The sequence below is a fragment of the Apis florea genome, unplaced genomic scaffold, assembly GCF_048593485.1.
Source record: "Apis florea isolate Af1SG1 unplaced genomic scaffold, ASM4859348v1 contig_1630_pilon, whole genome shotgun sequence".
In the NCBI taxonomy this organism is placed as follows: Eukaryota; Metazoa; Arthropoda; class Insecta; order Hymenoptera; family Apidae; genus Apis; species Apis florea.
In genome coordinates, this window is record NW_028256425.1 from 24,524 (window position 1) to 49,106 (window position 24,583).

The following is a 24,583-nucleotide window of genomic DNA, read 5'->3' on the forward strand; positions in this document are numbered from 1 at the left end:
TTAGCGTGGCATCGATTAATCACGCATGCACCGATTCCACAGAGAGAGTTTTTGCACTGGCCACGGTTGAAAATTTATTCGGACAGCTGTCACTGACACACGAAAAACCATTCAGGTTTTCCTCTCGACGGTCAAAAAATCTATTATTTCTACAAATTATTTCACCGGGAATCTATTCGATCAGCTCGATTATCGGACGATGGCAACGGTGATAATGATATAATGACGATGACGGTGATAATAATAATAATTAATGAATCGCCCTTAGGGACGTTGATCAAAGGGTGGATTGTGTACACGTAAGCAACATGTAACACACACGCCGCACACGAAATGACACGCGATGATCGTGGTCACTTAGAAAAACAGCGATCGCACACTCGACACATCGTTTCCACTCGCGAGAAATACTTATTCGTCGCCAAATATATTTACAGTTCTCGTTAATAATTATTGCTATGGTACATTTATACAGTCTAGACGCGTACAATAGGCCGTACGAATAAAAAGTGAAGCGTTCGCGATTTTTCTTTTTCCTTCCTCTCCTTTACCATTTCCTCTCGTTCCTCTTGTTCTAAAAAAAAACTCGACTCGCTATTCTCCACGAAAGAAAATGGTGGGCGTGACGCTTGATGCGGAACCAAGCGAAAAACTTGATCCCGCATATCGTGTCTAAATTGCTCCACGGATGATCGTTTTTAGGTTGCGGTTCAACTTTTCGTTACATAGTTTTGCCGTTGTTGGTAACAAATCGTTGATACTTTTTTTTTTCTTTTTTGATTTATTTTTATTATATTTTTTTTGAAAAAATATCGTGAAATGAAATAAGTTTCTTTATATCGAATCTTAAAGGGCGTAAACAAATCGAGCGATCAAGAGAGAGAGTTTGAGTTTAAATTAAGTGAGTGAGAAACAGTGTGATTTTATAAATTGTTAAATATAAACAAATTCAATTGTGAAGTTTTATATCAAAATTATGCAAAATTCACCTTTGAAAACTTGGATTCTAAATATCAAAATGGCGAAAATAGTTTATACGTGTTAAGTTTAGTTAACGAATTGTATTCGGTATTTACCTCACTTTATCTAACTCAAACGTAAAACATAACTCGTTAATGTACATATGTTGCATGAATCTTATCGATATCCACTTTGCAAAAATGTTTCATATTTTTATAAACATTCTATATATATATATATAGATATATTGGAATGATATTAAAATATAGATTTTTAACGAAAGAAAAATAATTGTAAAATTGATATACGGACTTATTGTTTTACAATATTCGTTTATAAATAAAATAAAGATCAATGAATTTTGTTTGTACAATTTGTCCACCAACATCGGCTTGGTTGGATGGATCTAATTTCAAACTGTTTCGAAATCATCGGAAGGTGAGCAGCGTGATCGTCTGTCTTTTTTTTCCTTTTTTTTTTCTTCCTCTCTTTATTTTAACACAACGCTTCCTTTTTTCGCAACAATCTCATTTTTAATAAGTATCGCATTACAGGTAATACAGCTTTTGTTCTTGTCTAATTACATCTAGATAGCACTGTTTGCTTTTAACCTACGTTTAAGACTGACAATTTATTTACAAAGTGAACGCGTATTTAAGAATCCTGCACATTCCGATTTGCCCTCTATATCCGATTAATTCGAGATCGGCGAAACACAATTTAACATTTGAAATTATTTTTAACAATTCATACAAAATATCTCGTGATTATAGAATTAAAAGTTGATGCATCACTTTCAAAAATCACATCATTTTTGGAAGACAATTTCATTTGATACACAAATCTGTGAAATGTTTGTATTTCGAGAAAGAAAGGAGAAAGAAAAAACTTGAATATGTCACAAGCAATACGAGAATTTAATTTTTAAACATTCCCTTTGAAATCGCATCAAAAAACGTAAAAATATGTTAAATTTCTTCTTTAAAATAATTACGAACAGAATAAAAAAAAAAACAGGGGTTTCAAAGTGAGATAATTCTTGAAATCTGCTGTAGTAGATTATAAAGAGAAGCGGTGAACTATAATTGACAAATGAAGAGCGTGCAAGATCCCAATTTAACTGGCCCATCCCATAAAGGTTTAGGGGGCGATGCCTTTCCGGCACGTGATCAATCGTCAAAATTTGCAATTTCGTTGCGTGCCGGCAAAAGACATGTAGAAGAATACTTGTCATTCTCCCCTCGTTTCCGCTTACTGTTGATGACCGCGTCGTTCGCCTAACCAGCGAATTCGTTTACGAGCTTCCGGTTGCGCGTCGAATCCTTCGAATCCCCTTTAATACGTGCCATTGAACCCAAGAGGCGAGAGATTCCGTTTCCTAAAGTCGTAAAACATTTCGACACGGAAATGGAGAGGAATTTCAATTCGAGCGAGGACGGTACATATGTTTTGCAACCATTAATAGATAACGATAGATTCTAAGAAAATTGAAAAATTTTAATTATTTTCGAATTCATTATTCGAATGATGGTGGTGGCACTTTGAAATTTAATATCGTTATTTTTTTTTAAACCTTTGTATTTTATTAAACAAAATTTTGTTTAAGAAAGGAGATATCAAAAGCGCGATAGCAAAAAGTATTTTTTATTCTCCGTCCGAATAAATAATTTATATTGAGAATGAAACGGTGCCTTGGTCGATTCTGTAACGCGTTAAATCGCGTTAAATCACGTTATAATTATAGTTATAATATTATCGTATATTACAACGTATAATGATAAAATTAAAGTGTCAAACGGTATTCGAACGTTTCGCTGTAATTTCGCTTCGTGGATTCAATAATCCGCAAAATTCCCGCGTATCTATTAAATGGAGAATTTCGTGAATTCGAGGAAAGCGAGCGTAACGAGGAAGCTGATTGCGATCCACAGGCGAAAAGTATCTAGAATAAGCTCGATTCGAGTCGAGAAATGCACGAATATCAGTCTGAAATACAACACGTTGCACTCGTTGTTGGCGCGTTGAACGTTTGACAATGTTCAAACGGCCCCGGATTTCCTGATTAATTAACGCGGCATTGATAGATCGTCCAACCGAGACGGCAGCTCGATCTTGATCAATTTTATCGACGAGAACAGCCAGTGTTGGCGAATATAAAGCTCAATACGGATCAATTGATTTTGTTGCACTCGAGTTGTTGGATAGTTATCACAAAGTTTGCGAATATTTCTCGAACACATCAAAGACTAGTGACGATTGATTTTCAATCGCTGTACAGCCAAAACTTTAGGATGAGAAGAAATAAAAAATTTGATAAATTGAAATTATCAAAGCGTTGGTAATAATAAATATGCGACAAAATTCGAACGAATGCTCGTATCAAGTTTAAAAAATAAATAAATCGTGCACGTGTGATATGATCAAATTGAATATTTTCGGCGAAGAAATTTTAGATAATCGTTCTTCTATTTTTACATTCAAAAAATTCGTATCGACTCGAAGGCAGTTTTAAATGTAATATTTAGTTAATAATTTTTAAAAATAAATTAGATAGTTGTTCGTTCGTTTGTTTGTTTTTTTTTTTACGACAAAATAGATTTGTGAATTTAAAAATTTTTCTTTAATAATTTAGCATAAATGGTAAATTTTTCAATATAAGGCATCGAATATTTAACTAGAACAAAAAGTTGGAATTATAATACAATTATAATGTTAGTTTTGTATCTTGAATGAAACTACAAGAGCGTGATCAAACTGAATAAATCATTAATGGTAAAATTTTGTCGTTGAATTTTTTTCAGAATTTTTATTTTTTTTTTTTTTTTTTTTGAAAGTTTTCAACATTTGACGCTTTTTATTGACACAAATTTTAAAATTCTGCGATAAAAATTTGACTCGACCGTAAATTTTTTTTAAATATGCTTGGAATATTTTCAGATTTTTTTGAAAGATTAGAATATTAAAAGAAAAAAAAAAAAGTGGCTAGACATAATAATATTGAGCGTGTGAAATATATGAATATGCATAAGATATTTATCTTAAAATATTTTTATGATAATTCTCGTGAAAATTATTTCGAATATTTAAACTAAAAGTAGAGCAATGCAGATATTTATTTATCAAGGGATAAAAGAAAAATGTTTGTCCAAAAGCAATAAAATACAGAAACAAACTGTTCCAACTTTTGAATTTTACTAAAGCGACAATATTTATCTATCTATGCCGGAAAACATTAAAACTTTTATACGTTATATAGCCACTATAAATGTATCCTATTTCTCTTCCTTCTAAAACATAATTCCTAACGAAATCAGATAGATATCCAACATAAAACTAACATTATAGAATATTTTCGCGAATATTCGGTAATTTTTCAAGCTATTCTTTATTTCCTTCTTTGACGATAAGATTTTCTTCTAGGTAGACATTCTATTTGTTAATTTATTTATTTGAAATCATATCCATGCTATGATTTTAAAAATCGATTTCTAGCCATATGATCATGTATAAAATAACATATATATAAAACAATCTATGATGGACAATTATCAAGTATTATCTAATAAAGAAATATAATAATATCGATGGAGAATAATTTAATCGAATTGCATTGAATTTTCGCGTTATTGGATTCGCAGTGGATATATTTAGATTCGATTTTATTTGTCAATTCATACGTGCACGAATTTTAACGGGACAACAACAGAATCTTATTTTTCGTTATACGTGTTAACAATCTTTAACATCTCAAATCTCCTCCCCATCGTACAAAACTCCATACGTTATAAAAGATTCTCCATTATCCTTAATTACATCCTTAATTACACCGTGTTTCGTTTATAGAATCGAATCGAATCCCAATTGCAACAAACGAACTCGACAGGCAACGACGGTTTATTTTTACGATATTTTCCAAATCGAGTTGGACGAATGATCGGGCGAATACGAGCAGATACCGATATTCCCAATGGATCGCAAGAAACAGTTTGCTCGACGCGATTATTCACGGGGGCTTTTCTCGCTAGACGAATTGCGAGGGTGTTTTCCAACAGCTGGCGCAACAGGGGAGGGCGCTCTTCAGCGTGTCCTTAAAGGCCTCGCGGAAGTCGCGGTTGAAGTACGCGTAGATAAGCGGGTTCAGGGCGCTGTTGAAGTAACCTATCCAGAATAGGACGGACACCACCGTGTCTGGACAGTAGCAGGCCTCGCCGCACAAGGACGTGGTTAGATACCTGGAAAAGAAAAGAGGATTGATGGAGGATTTTAGGAGCATAGTAAAATTAAAATTTTCTTCTTTTTCTTCTTTTTCTAATATCGAATATTTATTTCAATAAATGTTTATGGTAAATTAATTCGTTCGATGATGCGAATTTAGAATTCCGAGGATGGAAGATTTAGGATTTTTTTATATTGTAGACGAAGAAAGAAAGAATTTTTTTTTAGATATTTAAATTTTTTTTTTTTTTTGCGTATATTATCATAGCATTTTTGATAAGTTTGTAATTGATAATCTTTTACTTATCGAACGATCGATATTCGTTTTTTTTAATTTTTGATGGTTCATCGAATGTGTTAATAAGTTTAATAATTCGCAATCCCATCACGTTGATCATATGCAAAAAAAAAAAGAGAAAAGATAGCAGCATAACACTTTTCACCTAGAAATTGCCATTCTCTTTGTTTTCTATTGTTTTTGTCTTTTTGTCTTTTTGTTGCTATATCATATTTCGTGTCGAATTTTCACGATACGAAAGGCAATCTTTTAAATTTATTTCGAGGGATGCGCCATAGGCCAAAAAATGGAGACTGATTCGAAGAAACGTTGCCTGGTCACGTTCTGTCATTTTAATTAAAAAATTGTCCACAAACTCGAAACGTTGTTCTGACGGGATAAATGAGAATTCATTGCTCCCGTAAAAAGTTGTCTGATGTTCTCGCGGATGCTCGGATTAGAATGGATTCGCTTCTTCGCGTGGGGTAATGTTTTAAAAATTGACAATGAAACGAGATTTCTTCCTTTATTTATAAAAGTATTATTTTTATAAAGATTATCCGAGCTTGTGTTGTAGTATATGTGGTTATATCAAGAGATTGTAATTTCGTGAAAATTTTAAACAATTTTTTATCAAATACGAAACAAGGATTTAATCAGTATTTTTAAGTTGAAAAGATAAAGATAGAATTAGTTTTATTAGGGAATATTTTTGTATCGGGGATTTAATTTTTTCATGACTAACGACAGAACATCATCGTAGGTAAATTTCATTCTGTTACTACTTTGAAATCTATTAATTTAATGTTTCGTTGTAAACAATTTAATTTTTGTATAATTTAACATCATACGCAATTTATATTTTTATTTATCGTAATATCTTCCATCTAAAGAAATTTCCCTCGAATTAATTTTCTGTAGTCGAAGAAATAAGATTGAAAAACTCAAATTCAAATATCATTCCAAAGATGAGTAACGAATGATTCGAAATTATATAGCTGTCAGAAATAAAATTATACGCATATAAAATTATTGATTATTGATAAAAGAAAGAAGTTAAAGATGGCCAGTTAAATCGATGATGCGTCGTGACAAAATATTATTAATAAATATATTAAAATGAAACAATTCTATCTTTATCTCGTTCCAAATTTTATTCTCGTGAAATTTATTTTTGGAATCACTCGCATTTTTTCGGCAGCATGTTGTTAATCGGTTCTCGTTTTTCTTAATAATTTCACAAACTTGAAATTAATTTTTACATGGCAAAAAGTAAAAAGTAGAAACTTTTTGCGCTATATTAAATTCGTATAATATTTAATACTTAATGTTTATAAATGAAAATTATTGGCCACGTTGAATTTACAGTTGAAATAAACGTCGAAGTACGAATTGGAGCCAAATGACTTCAGAAACAAAATTATTACGTTTTGCTCAGCTTCTTGCTCCATCTTTAAGATTGATTACAGTTTGATGATAGTCCCATTCATCTTGGAAATAAATTCACGAAACTTTGAATGTAATTCTTCATTGTTTATTAAGATCGGTGTAACGAGCAATCACCCTTATCCTTATGAGAAAGTTTCTTGATAATTTGTACAGATTCTATTCGTTTTTATAATACGTCATATCGAATATGCGAGTATAATAAATATAATATAATAGCGCGTGTGGCCAAATTGGTCGATTATGATGATCGATTACAATTTTTGCTTCTTGTTCAAGATTTTCATTTCGTTTATCAAGTAGAAGAGATTAATCTTACCGTCGAGTCTCTTGCCGAGTTTCTTCTTTAAATTTCGTCTGTTTTATAAACTGTAATTTAACAAACGTGTAACAAGATCAAATTTCTTCCAAGTTCGTTCCATTCGAAAAGAGTTATTTTCAAAACAAAGTTAAAATAACAAAGTTATTAAATGTTATTAAATGTTAGTAGAAAATTGAGAATGGCATAAAAGAACTTTGTTCTCTTCTCTTATTGTATACGCGTTTAAGTGTATAGATTATTCAAATTAAATAAAAAATGTCATAAATATAAAAAAAGAGATTTAGATTTGGATAATCTACGGTAAATAAAGATCGTTTAAAATTTCCAACCAAAAAAAAAGAAAAAACAGATAATTAAGTGAAAGATTAAACAAAAAGAATAATTAAACAATGAGAGACAATGAGCAGCAGATTCTCCTATAAAAATGAAGCAATGAAATAATCGAGGAATCGTGAATCTTTATTGAGAAATAAACAATTGAACGGATTAAACAATCGTGTATTTGATCCACGAATAAATGAAAGATGAATTAAAAAAAAAAAAAAACAATCGAGTTGTCTCTCTGTAAATTAATAATATAACATTGAAACATTTAAGGAATTATGGAATATTTCCCGGAAAAAAATAATTAGAGCAATGAAATAATTAAAGAATAAGTATCATTTCCACGAACAAATTTAGTAATTGCGTAAAAGAAGTTCCTTTTCAAGGAACGCATGAAACAAAAGGCATTGAAACAACTGAAAAATTATAAGTCAAATGTTATCTTTATTAATCGTTCAATTTCTAAATTGTTTAAAAACTATCTCGACGATTGTTATTCTAAATTATAGTATTTTTTTTTTTTTTTTTTTAGTTGCAACTATCGTTAAATCGCGAAAAGAAAAATATTTATAACACGAACGTTTCGTTGAAATCAGAAATTTGTAAGATAATATTACACAACGTGTAGCATTTATTGTCACGTATCTATAGTTTTTAATTTGCCGAATTGAATGAAACCGATAAGAAATACAAATTTTCAATAGTGAACATTTCACGATATCGAGCAAAAATAATAGCTATACGTAAAATTTTGAAAAAAATTTATAAGTGTGTGACGAACATTATCGTGGATTCGCGGCACATACGATGACCGTCATAAATCATAAGCTCGTACAGCTCGATTAACTCGGCATGGTATTGGGCTGAGGTTTGTGGACCATGGCATATTTCGAAATGTGTCATCTTTAAAATAAATATTTTCTGCACAGTAGTTGGAAATATGGGTGTTATTTATTGTTAATAGACGCTATTTTTTTCTTTTTTTTTTTTATTCAGAATATTACTTTTGAATTAATCCTCGGAAAGTGTTCTTGATGAAAAGGACAATTTATATTAACATGGAATATATGTTAATGCCAAATATTCGCTTTTGGACAAACAAAAGTTGGAACGCACTTTTTGAAATATTATATATTTCGAGCAATGTAATTTCCACGTGATTTCGTGAACATTTTAAAAATATTCAGTATTCAAAATTTAGAGTTTTTTTAGATGTTTTAAACTTCGTTAAAGTGTTACGATATATTAGTTTTTATATTTATATAATATCGAAGACTATCCTGTACTTAGTTGTACGTTCAAGTAATTGCGGTTCGTTCAAAAGAAATTTATAAAAACAAACTTCGATCAAAGTTTCCATGTTTATATTACTTTTAAAACGAAACTTGCAAACTTTACAGTCTCTTCTGGATTCGAGAGAACATTGTGCAATATGTATTTGCATTATTTATTCAACGTGTTTGACAAGAATATATAATTCAAAGTGGAAAATTTTAAGCAACCGCTTATTCTCCAAAAAAAATTTTATCCTCTTTAAAAGAATTTAAAATTTACGATAGGGGAAAGTTTCTTCTCGTGACTTTTCTCCAACAAAATAGGATTAATTATTAAAGAGGATCCACGATAAATCGAAGAAATTTCACTGGGCGAGAATGCATAATGTATTCGATAAAAAGGTGTGTGCATTTCTTGGTCGAAAATTTTGAAATATTCACGATCGATGGTTTCCTTATTATTCCCATCGCTAAGAAACGATATTTCTCGGGGAAAACGGGCGCAATCGCATCGCTTAGTCAAGCAAATAGTTAGATTCGACGCGAGGAGATGAGTAAAACTCGCGATAAACTTGATACACGCGGTTCGGGTTTGCATTAATAATACATGCGGTTGGCTCGACTTTCGCGAGTATTCACCGACTCTGGAAACTTGTTCGTCGATGAAACGAAAGCCCGGCGAACAGCTTGCAGCTGGCAAAACTCGTTCGTACGCGAATCCGGGATTTTTCCGTCTTGGTCTTATAAAGGGATTCTAGCGAAAGGGTGGAAGTAAGCAGAATATTATGGAAATGTATATTTGTGTGTAGAATAAACTTTCCACACCAAAAAGAAATAGTATAATTCGGACAGTTGTAATAGACTGAATCTTTTTCTTTTTTGAAATTAAAAAAATAAAAGGATAAATTGTGTGATCGTACTTTTTTCTCAAATGCGATATTTTGCTCTATTTTCTTTTCTTTCTTTTTTTTCTTCCGTTGTTAAACTTCTTGGTACATCTTGAATCTTCTCGCGTTTACGTGAAAGATATTGGAATAATATAGTCGATTATTAGTGATGGTATAAATATATCGGAAAAAAAAAATGTCGTTTTTGAAGAAGAGATTTTATTTAAAGATAATTTGATTGCGCGTTTAACAACTTTTCAATCGATTATATTATCAAATATAAAAATACAAATGTTCGATTAGATTCGAATTTCGAGAAAATTCACTCGATCGCTTAATTATAGTTAATTATAGTATTTTCCGCGAAATATATCTCGTTTTGGATAATAGATATTTTGTCAATTAAATCGAAACAAAAGTAATCGTAATTTGTAATAAAAATAGTAATTCAAAATAATGAACATAAAGGAATAGTTGTTGGAAAATTAGAGTCATTATTAAAGTACTGACTCGTTGGTGCTTACCAAAGGAAAAATGGCAGCCAACAAAGAAGGAATGCGCCCATTATTATTCCGAGCGTCCTCGCAGCTTTGTGCTCGGCTCTCCAACTCTTCGTTTGTTGTCGTATCGAAGTGCCTGAAAAATCATAAATTTACATTATTAACGATAATGTAATTTACTTTCAAAATTAAAAGACTGAAGATAATTCTGATATAAAATATCAGATCTTTTGAAAGTGTTGAAAGCAAAATGTCAGATTCATGAATAGTCATATTATCGTGATTAAATAATGTGAAAAAATATACGATATAAAATTAGTAAAAAAATTTCCCAACTTTAATTCTAAAAGGAAATTTTAACACGGAAAAGTTGCAATCGTTTAATTCAAAAAAAGTTGCAATCTTTTTACACGAGGAAAGACGCCGCATCGTTACGTAAGATCATCGTTTTTGACATAAAAAGCTGTGTTAGCGTTTCAAAGACCTTCAGCTTCGTTTTAAGATTGCAGAAATATATCGATGATTTCGAAATTTTAGACAGACTTGAGAAAAGGCACGCAATGTTATGCGAAACACTGCCAATTTTGACTTTGAAAGCTGTGTTATTATTTCAAAAAGTTTCAACTTCGTTTCGAGACATGCACTCGTGAATCTTTGAAACTTTAAATATTTGAGAAAAGTATGCAATGTTACGCGAAAGATTACCAATTTTGGCATGAAAAGCTGCATTAATTTCTTTGTTTTAAAATTAACAGAGTGCATCGATGGTTTAAAAATTTTTAGATAAATTTTATATATTCGAAGAAGAACGATATAATTACGTTTGAAACAATGTATCCATTATTATCTGAGTATTATAATATTCATCATTCATTAAGGATAAAGTGTTATATAATAAAGAGAAAATAGTAAATTTTCATTTATAAATACATAAATATAATAATGATATACCAATAAAGAGTTTCATAGATAGCAAAGCTGATAGAGAATTTTATAACAAAGAAACTAATGGAGTGAAAATTTCCCGTTCTTGTTCAAAAATTCATTGAAATTTCAAAGTACACGTTAATTGTTGTTTAATATCACGAAATTTTGATATCGTGAATTATTTCATCGCATATTTCAATCTATTCTTTTCATCGCTGTACATCAATATCGGTTCGTAATATTTCATTAAAATATACAAGTATTAAATATCAAGAAACATTTAATTTTCTTATTAACAATTGTTTATTATTCAATTTCTTGTAAGAGAAAAAATTTTAATTTTCTAGTCAATTTTCAAACATTACATCTAAACAATATATTATAGCTAATATATACAAGTATAGAAATATTTTTATTAATTATTCTTTCTAATTATTCTTTTTATCTTCAGTTAAGAAAATATTTGATCGATAAACGAACAAAAATTTTCCACGTTTAACCATCGATTTCGTTCGCGTAATATAAATATTCGAGGCAGGCACGATCGTTTTTTAACGAGATCTTTTCGTTATCATTCATTGTTCGATTGGGATGAACGCGGGTTCGCGGGTTTATTAATTAATCGCGAGAATGGCAATCGTGTATCACGCACGAATTGTATCGATAAGTAATTTCAATTTCATTTTTACTATTAATTTACTATTTTTCTCTTTCTCTTTTCTCAAAAAAAAAAAAAACGCATTTCTAATTTTCTAACGATCTTGAATAATTTTTGTATTTACATTTCGAAAAGATTCTAGAAATCATGATTGTAATAACTTGAATTTCGATTTTAACTTTGATAATAAAATGAATAATTTATAAAGAGAGAATTTGAATGAATTCTAGATGATTTCAAAACCTTGGAAAATTGCGTTTTCAATAACTAAATTTGAAAATAATAAAAGTATTGATATTGCAGAATAGAGCGAAGAAGTAATAGAGAATCACTTGATAAATAATCTTATTTTCTTTCTTTTAATTTTATTAACAATGAGTCTAGGGTCAATTGTTACAATTATATCGCAATATTTACGTATTTTGATTTTTAGTTAAGTCATCGTGCAAACGTTTGCTCATTTATTCATTCAATATGAGAATGTTAATAAAGACATGTCGATATATGTAACCGAGAGATGCATCAACGTGAGCGATAAAATTAATATATTCGCGCGTTAAAGCAATGATACTGGTGTTTGTTTAAATACTTGTTAATTATGACGTGAATTTCATTCATTTAGCAAATATTATAAAACGTAGTTTGCATTTTATTATTTTGTGCAACGATTATCTTTGTGCGATTCGTATTTTTTCACTAATTAGTATATATTCTCGTTTTTTCTTTCTTATTTTCGATATTTTCGACATTTTCCAGTTTAAAAATATGTATTTATCCAAGTTGACGTAAATTCTTTGTATTTATATTACTCTTTTCGTACAAAACAAAAGTTGAAATTGTACAGAACAAATTTCTAGGAAATAAAGTGAAATTTATTATAATTGAAAATGATATTAGATTAAATTACTATGAAATTATATTTTAGAAAGTTTTTTAAATGAAATGCAACAATATGTGAAATTCATTCAATAAGAATAATTATAGTTTTTGAGATTTTACACGTACGTTAGTATAAATATCAAAATTCGATATAATGCAAATAATTTTTATTAAAAAAAAAAAAGATGAAAAACGAAATTTTAGATATTCAATTTATAATAATTTCATCGGATAAAAAACTTTCTACAGTAAGGGAAAATATAAATTAGGCACTTTTGTATAATTAAATATTCATCAAAAGAAAATAAATTTCTTTCGATTTGTTTTTCATATATTTTTTTCTTCATATTTTTGTATTATTATTTTTACATTCTTGCTACTGGATGGTTTGTAATTAAACTTGGCCCAGATATATTACCTCATTAGCTCTGGACACAACTTTTCTTCTTGATTTAATTTTTACTTCCTCATCTTTGTTACCGATCAGATTGCAAGATCTCCTTTCACGAATAATCAATTTTCCTCTTAATTTGTAAAATTATATTCCATCAAGTTTTCCTGTTTTATACCTTTATTGCTTTTCCATTTTTTTCCAATTTAAATATTAGAACGTGAATCTGAATTATAATAATAAAATTAGTAAGTAAAAAAGAAAAAGAACAAGGAAAAGAACGAATAATATTAAAGATGAATAATCTAAATTTTCAAATCATATGGAATATTTATATATTTTTAATCACAAATAGTGATATTTTAAATTAATTCTAGAATTAATATTAATATTATTTTTAGAAATTCAAGCAAATTTTACAATGTTTTGGATTCGAAAATTTAAAGATTAAATTCGAATTCGTTCATTTTTAACTTTTCATTCTTTGAATTTTAACAGACGATGAATGAATTTTAACAGACGATGAATGAATTTTCCATATTGCTCGTATCGTTATATTATTATATCGTCTTCTTCTATTCATTGACGTGAAATATATTTGGAAAGCTGTGTCCAAATATAACGAGTTGACACATTAAACCGTGAGAGTTTATGATGCGTGAATCATGATGGAGAATAAACGAACAAAGTGTTGCGGTATAATATAACAGAGACATGGAACTGTTATAGAAATAAAATCGTTTTTTAACTTTATCCTCTCTCTCTTGTACAAGTTATCCGAGAATTTTTTCTGATGCATTTTTTTTCACAATATTATTTGAATATTTGAATAAAGTAATTTCATCTTTTACATTACGTTCTCTTTTATCCATGTTTTCTGGTAAAAATTTTTAAAGAATAATTTCGCATTTATACACGCGTTTTTTTTTATTTTATTTTCGATAATTGTAAATGATAATACTATCATCGTATTGCCAACAATGGCTTTTCAAAATTTAATTCATAATGTTTAAATTTGATTTTCTAACTTCTTTATAGATTGTTTCGTTTAATTTTACGTACGATTTATACACAAGTTTACGAGCAAGTTTATTTTACGAAACAATAAAAATATTTCACGTAAAAATAATATATTCGAATAATGTAACGTTATTTTTCAACGAATCGTGAAATATTTCCATTTCGACTAAAAAAGTGTTCTTTGCAAATTTTGCATACAATTTCGTTATTCCTCATTCACGAATATGAATTTCGTTTTTTAATGTAAAATTCAGCTCTTTTAACGACAAATTCGATTCAGCTTCATTTATTAAATTATATAAGGACATGAAATTTAAAGTCAAAAGAGATAAGAAATACGATTTATCGAAATAACTATACAATTATGAAAAATAATATACTTTTTAAATGGAATTTCGTTTATTATATTCTTAAAAAAAAAAGACTCGACGAACAATGAAACGTGTCTAAATTGCATCTAGTGACAAACCTCGATAAATTTGTAAAAGTTGAGAACAACTTTGGAGACATGGATCAAAATCTTTTCATCGCACGAATTTATTTCCCTAACTTGTCCTAAAGTTAAACTTTCATTCCACAAAGAATGGAACGAAACAAAGGAATCAAATCGTAAAACGAAACTTGTCCCTAAATATTTTCGCTCTTTGCGAAAGATAACGAATTAATTTCGACAGGATGGTGTTCGAGCAGATATTTAGATAACGTATAACTCGAGAACGAGAAATCGGTCGCGTCTGAAAGGCGAAAGCTGTAAAGTTGGCGTGCTCGAGCGCAGTGAGCTGGATTTAGGTTGGTTGGTCGATGCTCACCGGCTTCTCTCCGTTTTCGTACGATCGATGCGCTCGTCTATCAAGATGCAGGAAGCTTCAACCTCGTGGCATGGCCGATTTAAATGTACACACGCAATTACTCGTCGTTCTATCGTCAACACGTCGACGAATTTATACGGTTCGAACTTTGAAAAATAATGGAATACGGGATATGAAAATGAAAATTCATGATGGAATTGAAATTCGGCCTATATTTATTAATCGTTCTTTGTAACAACCATACCTTCGTTGAATACAAAAGAATTTCAGAAGAATCGATATCCTCTATGAAATAATATCGCGTACCAACGAATTATCAATCGTCGCGTTATTAATAGCGAAAATTCGATCGGTTTTAAAATTTTCTAACTTCTCGTCAACATTCGTAGAAAACGCGCACCATTTCATTTTACCAATTAGAGCTGTATTCGAATAATTTAATATAAGAATTTTTTTTTTTTTTTTCTAAATTAAATCTCAAAGGCAATTAAAACGCGATGCTGTAACCAGAGACGTCCCTGTTAAGCAAACGTTTTCAAACGTTGTGAAAAATTCACCATGGTGAAATTGGATTGGCGCGTTGTAGCTGGAGAAACGAACTCTTGTCAATTTGTTTAAACTTCTCATCGATAAAACTCAGGGACGTTTTTAATCGTGTTCCACGAGCTTGCGCGAACAAACGGAAAAAGCGAATCCTCGAATATAAAACTTTTTAACAGTAATGAAAGGCATCGTTGAAACCATTGCGAGTGGTGGGACAGGGAAAATTGTTTTGCAGATCAACTTCTGCTATTGTTCTTGCATGTTGAATTTAATGGATTGATCCCCTTCCTCGGAAATTTGTTGCTTCTTTCTATCCTCAATCATACCAACTTTTCAACAACTTTTTCAGACCATCGCGTAATCCTTTAACTAATAACTTTTTTGCGTGTAAAGTATTATTTTTTTTTTTTAAATAATTCGAATTTAAATACTAATTTGGAAACGCGATATAAAGGTTTAAAAGTATTCAAATATATATGTTGATAAATTATATCATTCGTATTGTCTTTATGTAAGAACTTAAAAAATCTATGCTACTACTTTTCAAACGAACCATATTAAATTTTCTTAATTATTCATAAATCCAGATTTTCCAATTTCGATAATCATGCATGTAGATTCAAATTTCGTAGGATGATACGAATTCAAAAAAAAAAAAAAAGAAAGAAAGAAAGAAAGAAAGAATATCGAGCACGATCCGGCTCGATATCGCAAGAAAATGATGGTTCGAATTCATATGAATTCGCGATGGGAATTTAATGGTCGCTATTTTCGATTCAATTACCACGTACTTGGAGTGCATTACAAGGCAGCAGGTGACTGGAACCATTTCGATGCCGACACAAAAACGATTCAATCGTCCAGTTGTCCTCGTAATCGCAATGTTAACGCCATGGGGAAATTTCGCCAGCACGGATACACGGGCGTGAGTTTAAGGAAACAACGGTGTCCCACTTTCGAGTAATACGCGGCCCTCGTTAAACGAGAATTATACGTATTCCGCTTTTGTTTCGCTACGCGCGTGAACACGTTCAATTGCGCAAACACTCGTACGCCCTTAATTGTTGATAACTACGTGCGTGATATTATCCAATAGTATTTCTCTAATGTAATTTTATCGTTTTTATCATCGTCATTAGTCTGTTACAAATATTATTTTCCAATTTACCTTCCTCTCTCGAAGATCGCTGCTTTCCCGGTAAAATTACGACGCGATCGCGGTGATATCAGGCTGTTTTAACGAGAACGAAAAATTCATTTTACGAACAATATCGACAATTATTATTCGCGCTCATTGTTATTTTCAAAAATAATCTTCTTTTAATAAAATTTGAGGTAAGTTTCAAGTTGGAATCGCGCGATTAAATTTATTTTCCCGATCGAGATTTGGATATTAAAAAAATATTTTCGTTTCATTCGAGGAAATGATTATCGAGAAGATTGAATCCTTCTTTCTTGGATATACTTTCTTTCGATCTAACCGTTTGCAAAATGAATTATACGCTTTTTAATAATTATCAGTTTCTCGAGATGCTAATTTATAAAATCAATGTTTGAAATTACTGCGCGTTGCACATTCGAAACGTGTAGCTACTTGGTATTACCGGCAAGATTCTCATTGTTGGATCGGTTGGTGGGGGCAAACGGAGAACAGTGAATTCAATGCGCTTTCGCCATTGTCGAAATGTTATATTCAGCGAGATCGAATGTATCTCGATGTTCCGATGCCTCCTCGTACCCGATGCGCCTTTATCGAAGCAAGAGAAGACGTTTCAGACTTTAGGACGCGTCCTCTTTTAACGAACGATTACATTCTAACGAGAAACGAATCGTAGCTGCGAGTTACATCGCGTTTGCTTGTGATGCTTAATTGGATTTTGGAGGGAACGTTGTAATTTCGTTGTTGCAACGTTAATTGCCGTGCTTCTCGCGTAATTACCGAGCGAAGAAGACAGATGTTGGAGATTTTGATATCTCAATTGATGGAAAGATAAAGTAAATTATTGGGTCGATCGGAATGTTGTGTGTGTTGCTTGCAAATTAGAGTTACTAGATTTACGAGATTCCATCGCAAATAGAGTTTCTTAAGTGGAATGTAAAGTTTCTTCGGAACGCTTATTAGTCTCGTAAAAGAGATTCTCATTGTTGCAGCTTGTTAGTTCAAAAAAAGAATTTATCACTTACGCGAAAAATTGTGGATATTTTTTCAAAAATTAAAGATTGCACCCGGTCGATCGTTTCTTTCGAAACTCAGAAAATCTGGTACTCGATGAATTTACATCGATTTCTCTTTAATTCGACGAATTCTTCTTCGAAAGTTGTAAAATTCTTGATTACATAAATTAATTAGTTTCGAGAGCCGAAAGTGTTGGATCGACAACTCGTGTGGAATCGCCAAGTTCGAAATGCATATCCAACGTTTCCACGAGTCAGGAAGTTTAAGGATTCTATGGCATGGTTCTTATAGAGTTTGGAAGTGGGTTAAATCGGATATCATGGTTCCGTGTTATAAAGTTTCAAGTTCTATAGAGTAACACTTGTAAACTTGGAGGCTCTATCGTTCGAGGATAAACCGAATTGCTTCTCTAACGAATAATTTTTTTTTTATAGAATTTATAATAATTACACTTGTTGTTGGAAAAATTCCTTTATTGTTACGAATTGAACCTGATTCGAAGTATGGAGATAATTATTCTTTGCGATTATTCTTCAACGGGGAAAAATATTACGATATAATTTCAATTTTGAGAACAGGTTAACATGAAATTGAAATAAACCAACGCCTTCTTAGAAAGACAGATTTAAATAGATTCATCCACGAGATCCTAACACGAGAGAGCTGACGAGTCTCTTTCAACAACAATTTCTTTCATCTTTCCCCGAAGATTCCTCTTTCTTTGTCAAAACGTGTTTCGCTCGTTAACAAACTTATTAAAATCGCGACTCTGAAAAAAAAAAAATAAAAATAAGAAAGAAAGAATAGAAAAGAAGTCTTTTCATTCTAAGACTAAGCGGGGGGAGAGGGGGATATTACATTAGCGCGTAAAATCCCGGTTAATAAAATCTTTGATGACTTCTATTCAAATCCTTAAGGTCCCGGAAGCTTAATAAGCTTCGTCTCGCTTTTTCCCCTTCTTCTCTTTTCACTTTGCTTCAAGTGAAAAGAAGAAGAAACGAGAGGGCCTCCTATATCGAATCAATCTTCTCGGCGGAGGAGAGAAAAGGACTATCCTTTTCTTTCCGCGTCGTTTGTCGCGCGATAAATTACATCGGACGCTGGGAATTAATGCCATTTTTTTTCTCGCCGCGTTTGTTATTAAAGACGCGACTGCCATCCCGGTGAGGAATCGACCGATTCGTTTTTCCGGGTCACGTCGATCCTCTTTGCTGCTGCAAATCTTTTATCCGGGACAAAGATCGCTCGATCATCCCGAGAAAATGAAAAATCGATGGAGAGAAATTGCCCTCCCATTTCCCTAATTAACCGTTATTGGTATTGAGGGGAAAAATATCGCAGATTTTTATTACAGGTTTTTTTTCTTGTGCGATGAGATATTTCGAGGAACGGATGTTGAACTCGTGTGGATAGCTAGTTCTTCGCGATAATTTGATAATCGAAATTTGTCAATTACGATTATTTTCCAGTTGTAATATAATATAAACACGATACTTTGAACTTTCGGTAAATTAGTTTGAAGAAGGGTTAGGATTATTAGCTTCGCGAGTTACGATATTAAAAATGTATTATTATATATATACATATTCTAAGAATATTATATTAGTAGGAAATTCTCGTTTGGAGAGGAAAACGGATATAAGTAATTATCAAATTTATTTATTTATACAAAAATTCTTCTCTAATTCTACGGTTTTTTTTTATCGTTTACGATTAATACGAGTCGATAAATAACGGGAAACGAGAATTTTGTGGAAATAGCGGAAAGTCGAAAATTGGGATTCCTAGATCCAATGAAATTGCTTTTATCAACGATATTTATGATTTCATCTGAAACGACGTTGAATTCCCGTTCAACAACAAAAGTAGCAGATATAAATGAAAATCGCGTTTATTACGCCAATTTTGTTTAAACATTCTCCACGTTTTGTACAAGGGATTGGAATACAATTGAGGATTTTACGCCCTCGTTGCGAGGGTTGGTTCTCTACGCTTTGAATTATCTACGTTCCTTTATTTCGTTACGAGAAAAAAAATGGTTGTCTTGCTCAAATTATCGATTGAAAAGATCGAAATTAAGTGCGTTTTAACATTGGTCTACAATTGGAAAACGAAAGATTTGAAATTTAAAGAAGAATTTAAAAATACTTTGAGCGTGAAACTATTGTTAATAGTACGTTTTCTTAAATTATCTCGAATAAGAAATTATTTAAAACATATACAAATCTTAGGATAAAACAATATTACGTTATTTCTAAAATAAGAATAAACAAGATTAATTAAAATATGTTTCAAAGTCGGTTCACGATCGATATGAATGTATTTAATAAAATATATATCTCTATATCGGAAATGACAGACGTTGTACTACGCGATAATGCGTATGCGAAAACGTGTCCATATCGAGTGGATCTTAAAGTCGCGCTATTTCGAGCTAAATCCTTATCCGATAAAGAAACATGGAAAGGTCTTCGCTAACGGTATATCTTATAACGACCCAATTCTTAAATTCATCGAAACCCCGGACTATTTAATTTACAAGAAATGGAGCTCCTTTTCCAAGAAGCCCCTATACATCGTGCAAATTCGATCTAACCTTGATAGATAAGACAGCTCTGTCATCGTTTCCTTAAAATTTTCCATCTCGCGAGTACGGCAGCAGCTGGTCTGATGATGGTTTCTTTCGTTGGAATCAGCCAGCCTGGATGGATGCAGCCTATCGTTCATTTACCATCTTCTCGTCTCCTTTTATCAATATTCTTCGCGATGATGCTCGAACGGAATCGACCATTCGCATGCCCGCCCTCTCTAAAAACGAGGTCTTATCTCGCAACGATTTCGCTGGATCCGATCGGATCGATACCAACGAACGTCTCCGTTAGTTTCTATTCGCCTTTATCTCTTTATCTATTTTTATCTCGATGACCTTCATTTTCCCGACAAAATACAAGGAAATGCCTTGGAGAGATTTCAGAGATTTATATCTACGTTTCCCTCGTTCGCACGAGCTCAGATTTTGGACGATACCTAAGTGTCCCCCAAGATATTTCTTCGGTCCCTTTTTCTTCGCCAACGGAATATAGAAGATTTAGAAATGGACCTCGATTTATTATTTGCTGGGATAATTGATTATTTCCAAGAATAACAAGATACGTCTCTTTTTTTTAAATATTGTAGCTATTGAAACGTTTGTTGGCCTTGTAAAAAAAAAAAAAAAAATTGTAATAGTGTTAGGGAGAATGATAATTCGATTAGAATTTAAAAATTAAGAAGAAAACTTTTGTGATTTTTATGTTTAGATATTTTCGATATGGGAAAAATGATCGAAATTATTTATAGGAGTAAAAATGACGAATTCGAAGACCTCGTAGAGGAAACACGATACATCGTTTTGTTCCAAATTTATTGAAAATATGATAACTTCGGTAGATTAAGTGGAATCTTGTTCAACCCCAAGGAAGATACACTTCAGAGCCTCCCCTAATCTCGTATTGCTCACATTGAAAGGAGCATCCCTTACAATCACTAAGCGACCCACCATTCGAGATCGTTTCTCTCGACCGCAACAACCCCTGAGATCACACGAGTATTCGATTATTATCGAGACGTATAAATTAGCTGGAGTCTCGTACAAAGAGACGTTATAGAAAAATTAGAACACAGCGTTTTATTTTATTCGTTCCAATTCTCTCTAACGATACCGATGAAATAACTAAAAATTTATTCGGACGCGTAAATTAAATCTCAATGCACTTTGACACTAAAAATTCTCGTTCTAATATTGACAAAAAGAACGAGAGACACTAAATTCCCTCGAATCGTTCAAATAGAATCCTAGTAATGTTAAATAGATCGGCATATTACAAGCAACACGCATTCGACTCTAAACTTGGCTCTAAATCAAAATCCAAGCATCCACGATATATCCTTTCTTCTTTACATTCATCCTCTTCTAACTGGAAACAAGATCGTAGAAATAGAAACGATTGGAACCATTTCCAATTCATCCAGTTGCAGTTTCTACCCCTTCTTTCCGTCAAGTTTGCAGCCGTCGTTTCCAGATATCGAGCGAAGGGTGTCCCGGGGTGTTGGAACCGCGTTCACTGACCTACCCTACCTCAGCCTGCGAGAGATCAAGCCTCTGCCAACGCCACGCACCCCTTTCCACCCTTCCACTCTCCTTCCTTTTCCCCCTTCCACCGCCTTTCTCGCCACTTCTCTCGCCCCCCTCCTGCGTTCCTAGAACCTTCTTCAGACCCATCTTTTCGCTTCGGCCAGACGCCGCTTTTCAAACGGAAAGACCCGGCGTTCTTTCGTCTTCCGAGTTCTTTCACGCTCGCCCTGTTGCTTACCCGAGGAAATGTTCTAATTATTCGAGAAACTCGAGGAATTTTGCTATGGATGACGAGGAATGCCCGCGATGGAGTGGGGGAAAATGCTTGTTTTGGTGGTCGATCTTCGTATGTATAATGAGGTATCGAAACTGCAGATTTTCTCTGATCGTTTCCTCGCGAAGTGGATACGACGAGGATCCTAGATAATTGGATCGTATTTATTTGGGAGGGTTTTACGAGTTAGAGCTTGAAAATATTGGTATCACTTTGTATTATTTATATTTCAGTGTTAGATTGTTAGATTTCTTGAAATATTGGATAAAATGAGATTGGGTAACGTAGAATCGATTATCGATCTTCTCCACTGTTCTTAATAAATTAAATATTTATAACAATTCGTTAAACACTTTTTTTTTAATATAAATTCTTCAATTTTTCAAAAAGAGACGAAACAAGTACGTAGACTTTTACCACCAATATCATATTTTTGCCAATCAATTTACAGTTTTCGTCACCAAGTTACCAAAAAATGAATATTAATCGTTTCACCGATCGATTCCACCGTTTAATCGTGCCTAATCAGACTAGCTTCCGTTGCAATAAAAACTTTTCACGCGATTTCAATAACCTGGCACGTTCGCTTTTGAGCCGCGGGCTAAGATGAAATAAAAAAAGCGGAGGGTGAAAAGGTGATGAGAAGGGTGGGGAAACAAAGGAAGACGAGAAAAGAAATATTTTTCTTGCGGTGTTGGAGATCTCGGCGACGTGACGCGACGATGCGAGGGACTGGAACGAAGAAAAAGCGGATGGCAAAGTTCATCCGGGGAATAGGTCAGTGCACCTTGACTTATATTATTCTACGCGAGGGAAATGGTAAATAGTCCTTGAGACGCTCATCATCGATGCGGATGAAATAATGAAAATTATATTACGCGTCTCCGTTTTTCCATACGTTGTTGCTTTTCCATTTTCATTTTTCCGATTTAATCAGTTTCAGATTCTAACAATTTAACAATTTAACAAAATCGATCAATTTATGAAATAAGAATATTAAGAATAATGTCATCGAAGAAAAGGAATTAAAATATAAATTATTTTAAGTAAAAATTTGAAAGAAATCTTGTAATAAACCTTTCGATTGATACGTAAGCAACTTCAGAAAAAAGGAAAAGCGCAAATTCTCTCAAATTTTTCGAACAAATTTTTACGTGTAGAGGAACGACTCGCGAAGAATTCAAAGCTCCATCGAATATTACTTTCCAACATTTTCGCGAGTAAATTTTTTCGAATCGTTGGCCAAGATTTCTCGAATCCGTTGATTCCGAATAAAAAGTGATCGTTTCGAGTCAAATCTCGCGAAACAGTTAAGACCATCTTTTCTCCTCCGCCTTCTTTCGAGACGACGAAGGTCTCGCGTACAACTCGCCTTTGTACGATCCTTTCTGGGTCAGTTTTTAAATAGGCTCTCCGCCTTGTAAAAATCTACTACGCGAGAAAAAGATGAACGTGCTTACAATTGTTGCGGAAACGATGTAATCGGTAAACAAAGATTCGCTTTGTTTTGATATGACATTTCCATGAACGACTCGATTAAGATTAGGGATAATGATCGATTCATTGTAGCGCGAGAAAAAAAATGATGGTAGAAATACAAGATAGTAATATACGAGAATTGTTTATTTTTTTATTTTATCGTGATTTTATTTTAGCGTAGCTTTGTTGCAAAATTTATTATAAAAATATCATGAAATGAAATATTTTGTACTTGAAAGTATGTAAAAAAATTAAAACACGAGATGCAATTAAATTATAAATCTTCAAAATTGTGAAAAGATTTATAATTTAATGGAAAATCCGAAGAAGAAACAGGGCCAATAGATTTAAATAAACTTCTATAGACTTACGTAGACTTCTATAGACTTTGGTAACGTGGAATAGAATAAATGTCTATATTAGAAAGGAAGGAAAGAACGAAATCGATGTTGACGAAGAATAAGGAAATTAAGAATTCTCGTGAAATGAATAAATTTTTCTAATCTGTTTCGAATTTGTCCAAATTTTTTAATCAAAAATTATTTATATTCACGAGAAGAAAAATATTATTTTCTGAAATCAAAAACCAAATTATTAATTAAAAATTAATTATTTTGTTCAAATTGTAATTTCAATCGCTTTCGTTCTTCTTTCGAAATAATGCAATAACAATCTTGAAGTATAACTTAGTTTTTTTAATAAAAATTAGGCTTGATCGTCTCGAACAAGAGATTCATGGGCAAGTGCAAACGAAAAATCAAAGATTCAAACTCATCGTCCAAAAATATGTTCTTCGTATCCTTCCGTTATAAGATTTGCGAATAAATCTTTTTATAAGTGTATAACTATTCGCGAGTTATAAGACTTGTATCTTATACCCTATGTAATAATAATAGGTGTTTTCATTAATATCCACAATTTCCCACAAACGTATAACGTCCATCTTTAACATTTCCATATCTCGTATTCATAAGTAATAAAGCATTCCACGTAGGGGAAGAAATTCTTTCTATTAACATTCATGTTTTCACAAACGTACGAACCACAAATTAAATATGCAAGCGGAAGATTTGCATGACACGATTGGAACCTCATGGTCACGAAATGT

General features: G+C 32.0%; 1 protein-coding gene across 4 annotated transcripts in view; it reads right to left on the reverse strand.

Annotated features, from left to right (window-relative positions):
* Positions 1-3,775: 3,775 nt before the first annotated feature.
* The window catches only part of LOC100867325 (octopamine receptor beta-1R), a 108,976-nt gene continuing 88,168 nt past the window's right edge, over positions 3,776-24,583 (reverse strand). For all 4 annotated transcript variants that reach the window (XM_012488315.3, XM_086907451.1, XM_086907442.1 and 1 more), the window contains 2 exons: positions 10,230-10,341; positions 3,776-5,192 (listed from right to left, as the gene is read on the reverse strand). In XM_012488315.3, the coding sequence (XP_012343769.2) occupies positions 4,982-5,192; positions 10,230-10,341 (323 nt within the window). In that variant the 3' untranslated portion in view covers positions 3,776-4,981. The remainder of the gene's footprint in view (positions 5,193-10,229; positions 10,342-24,583) is intronic.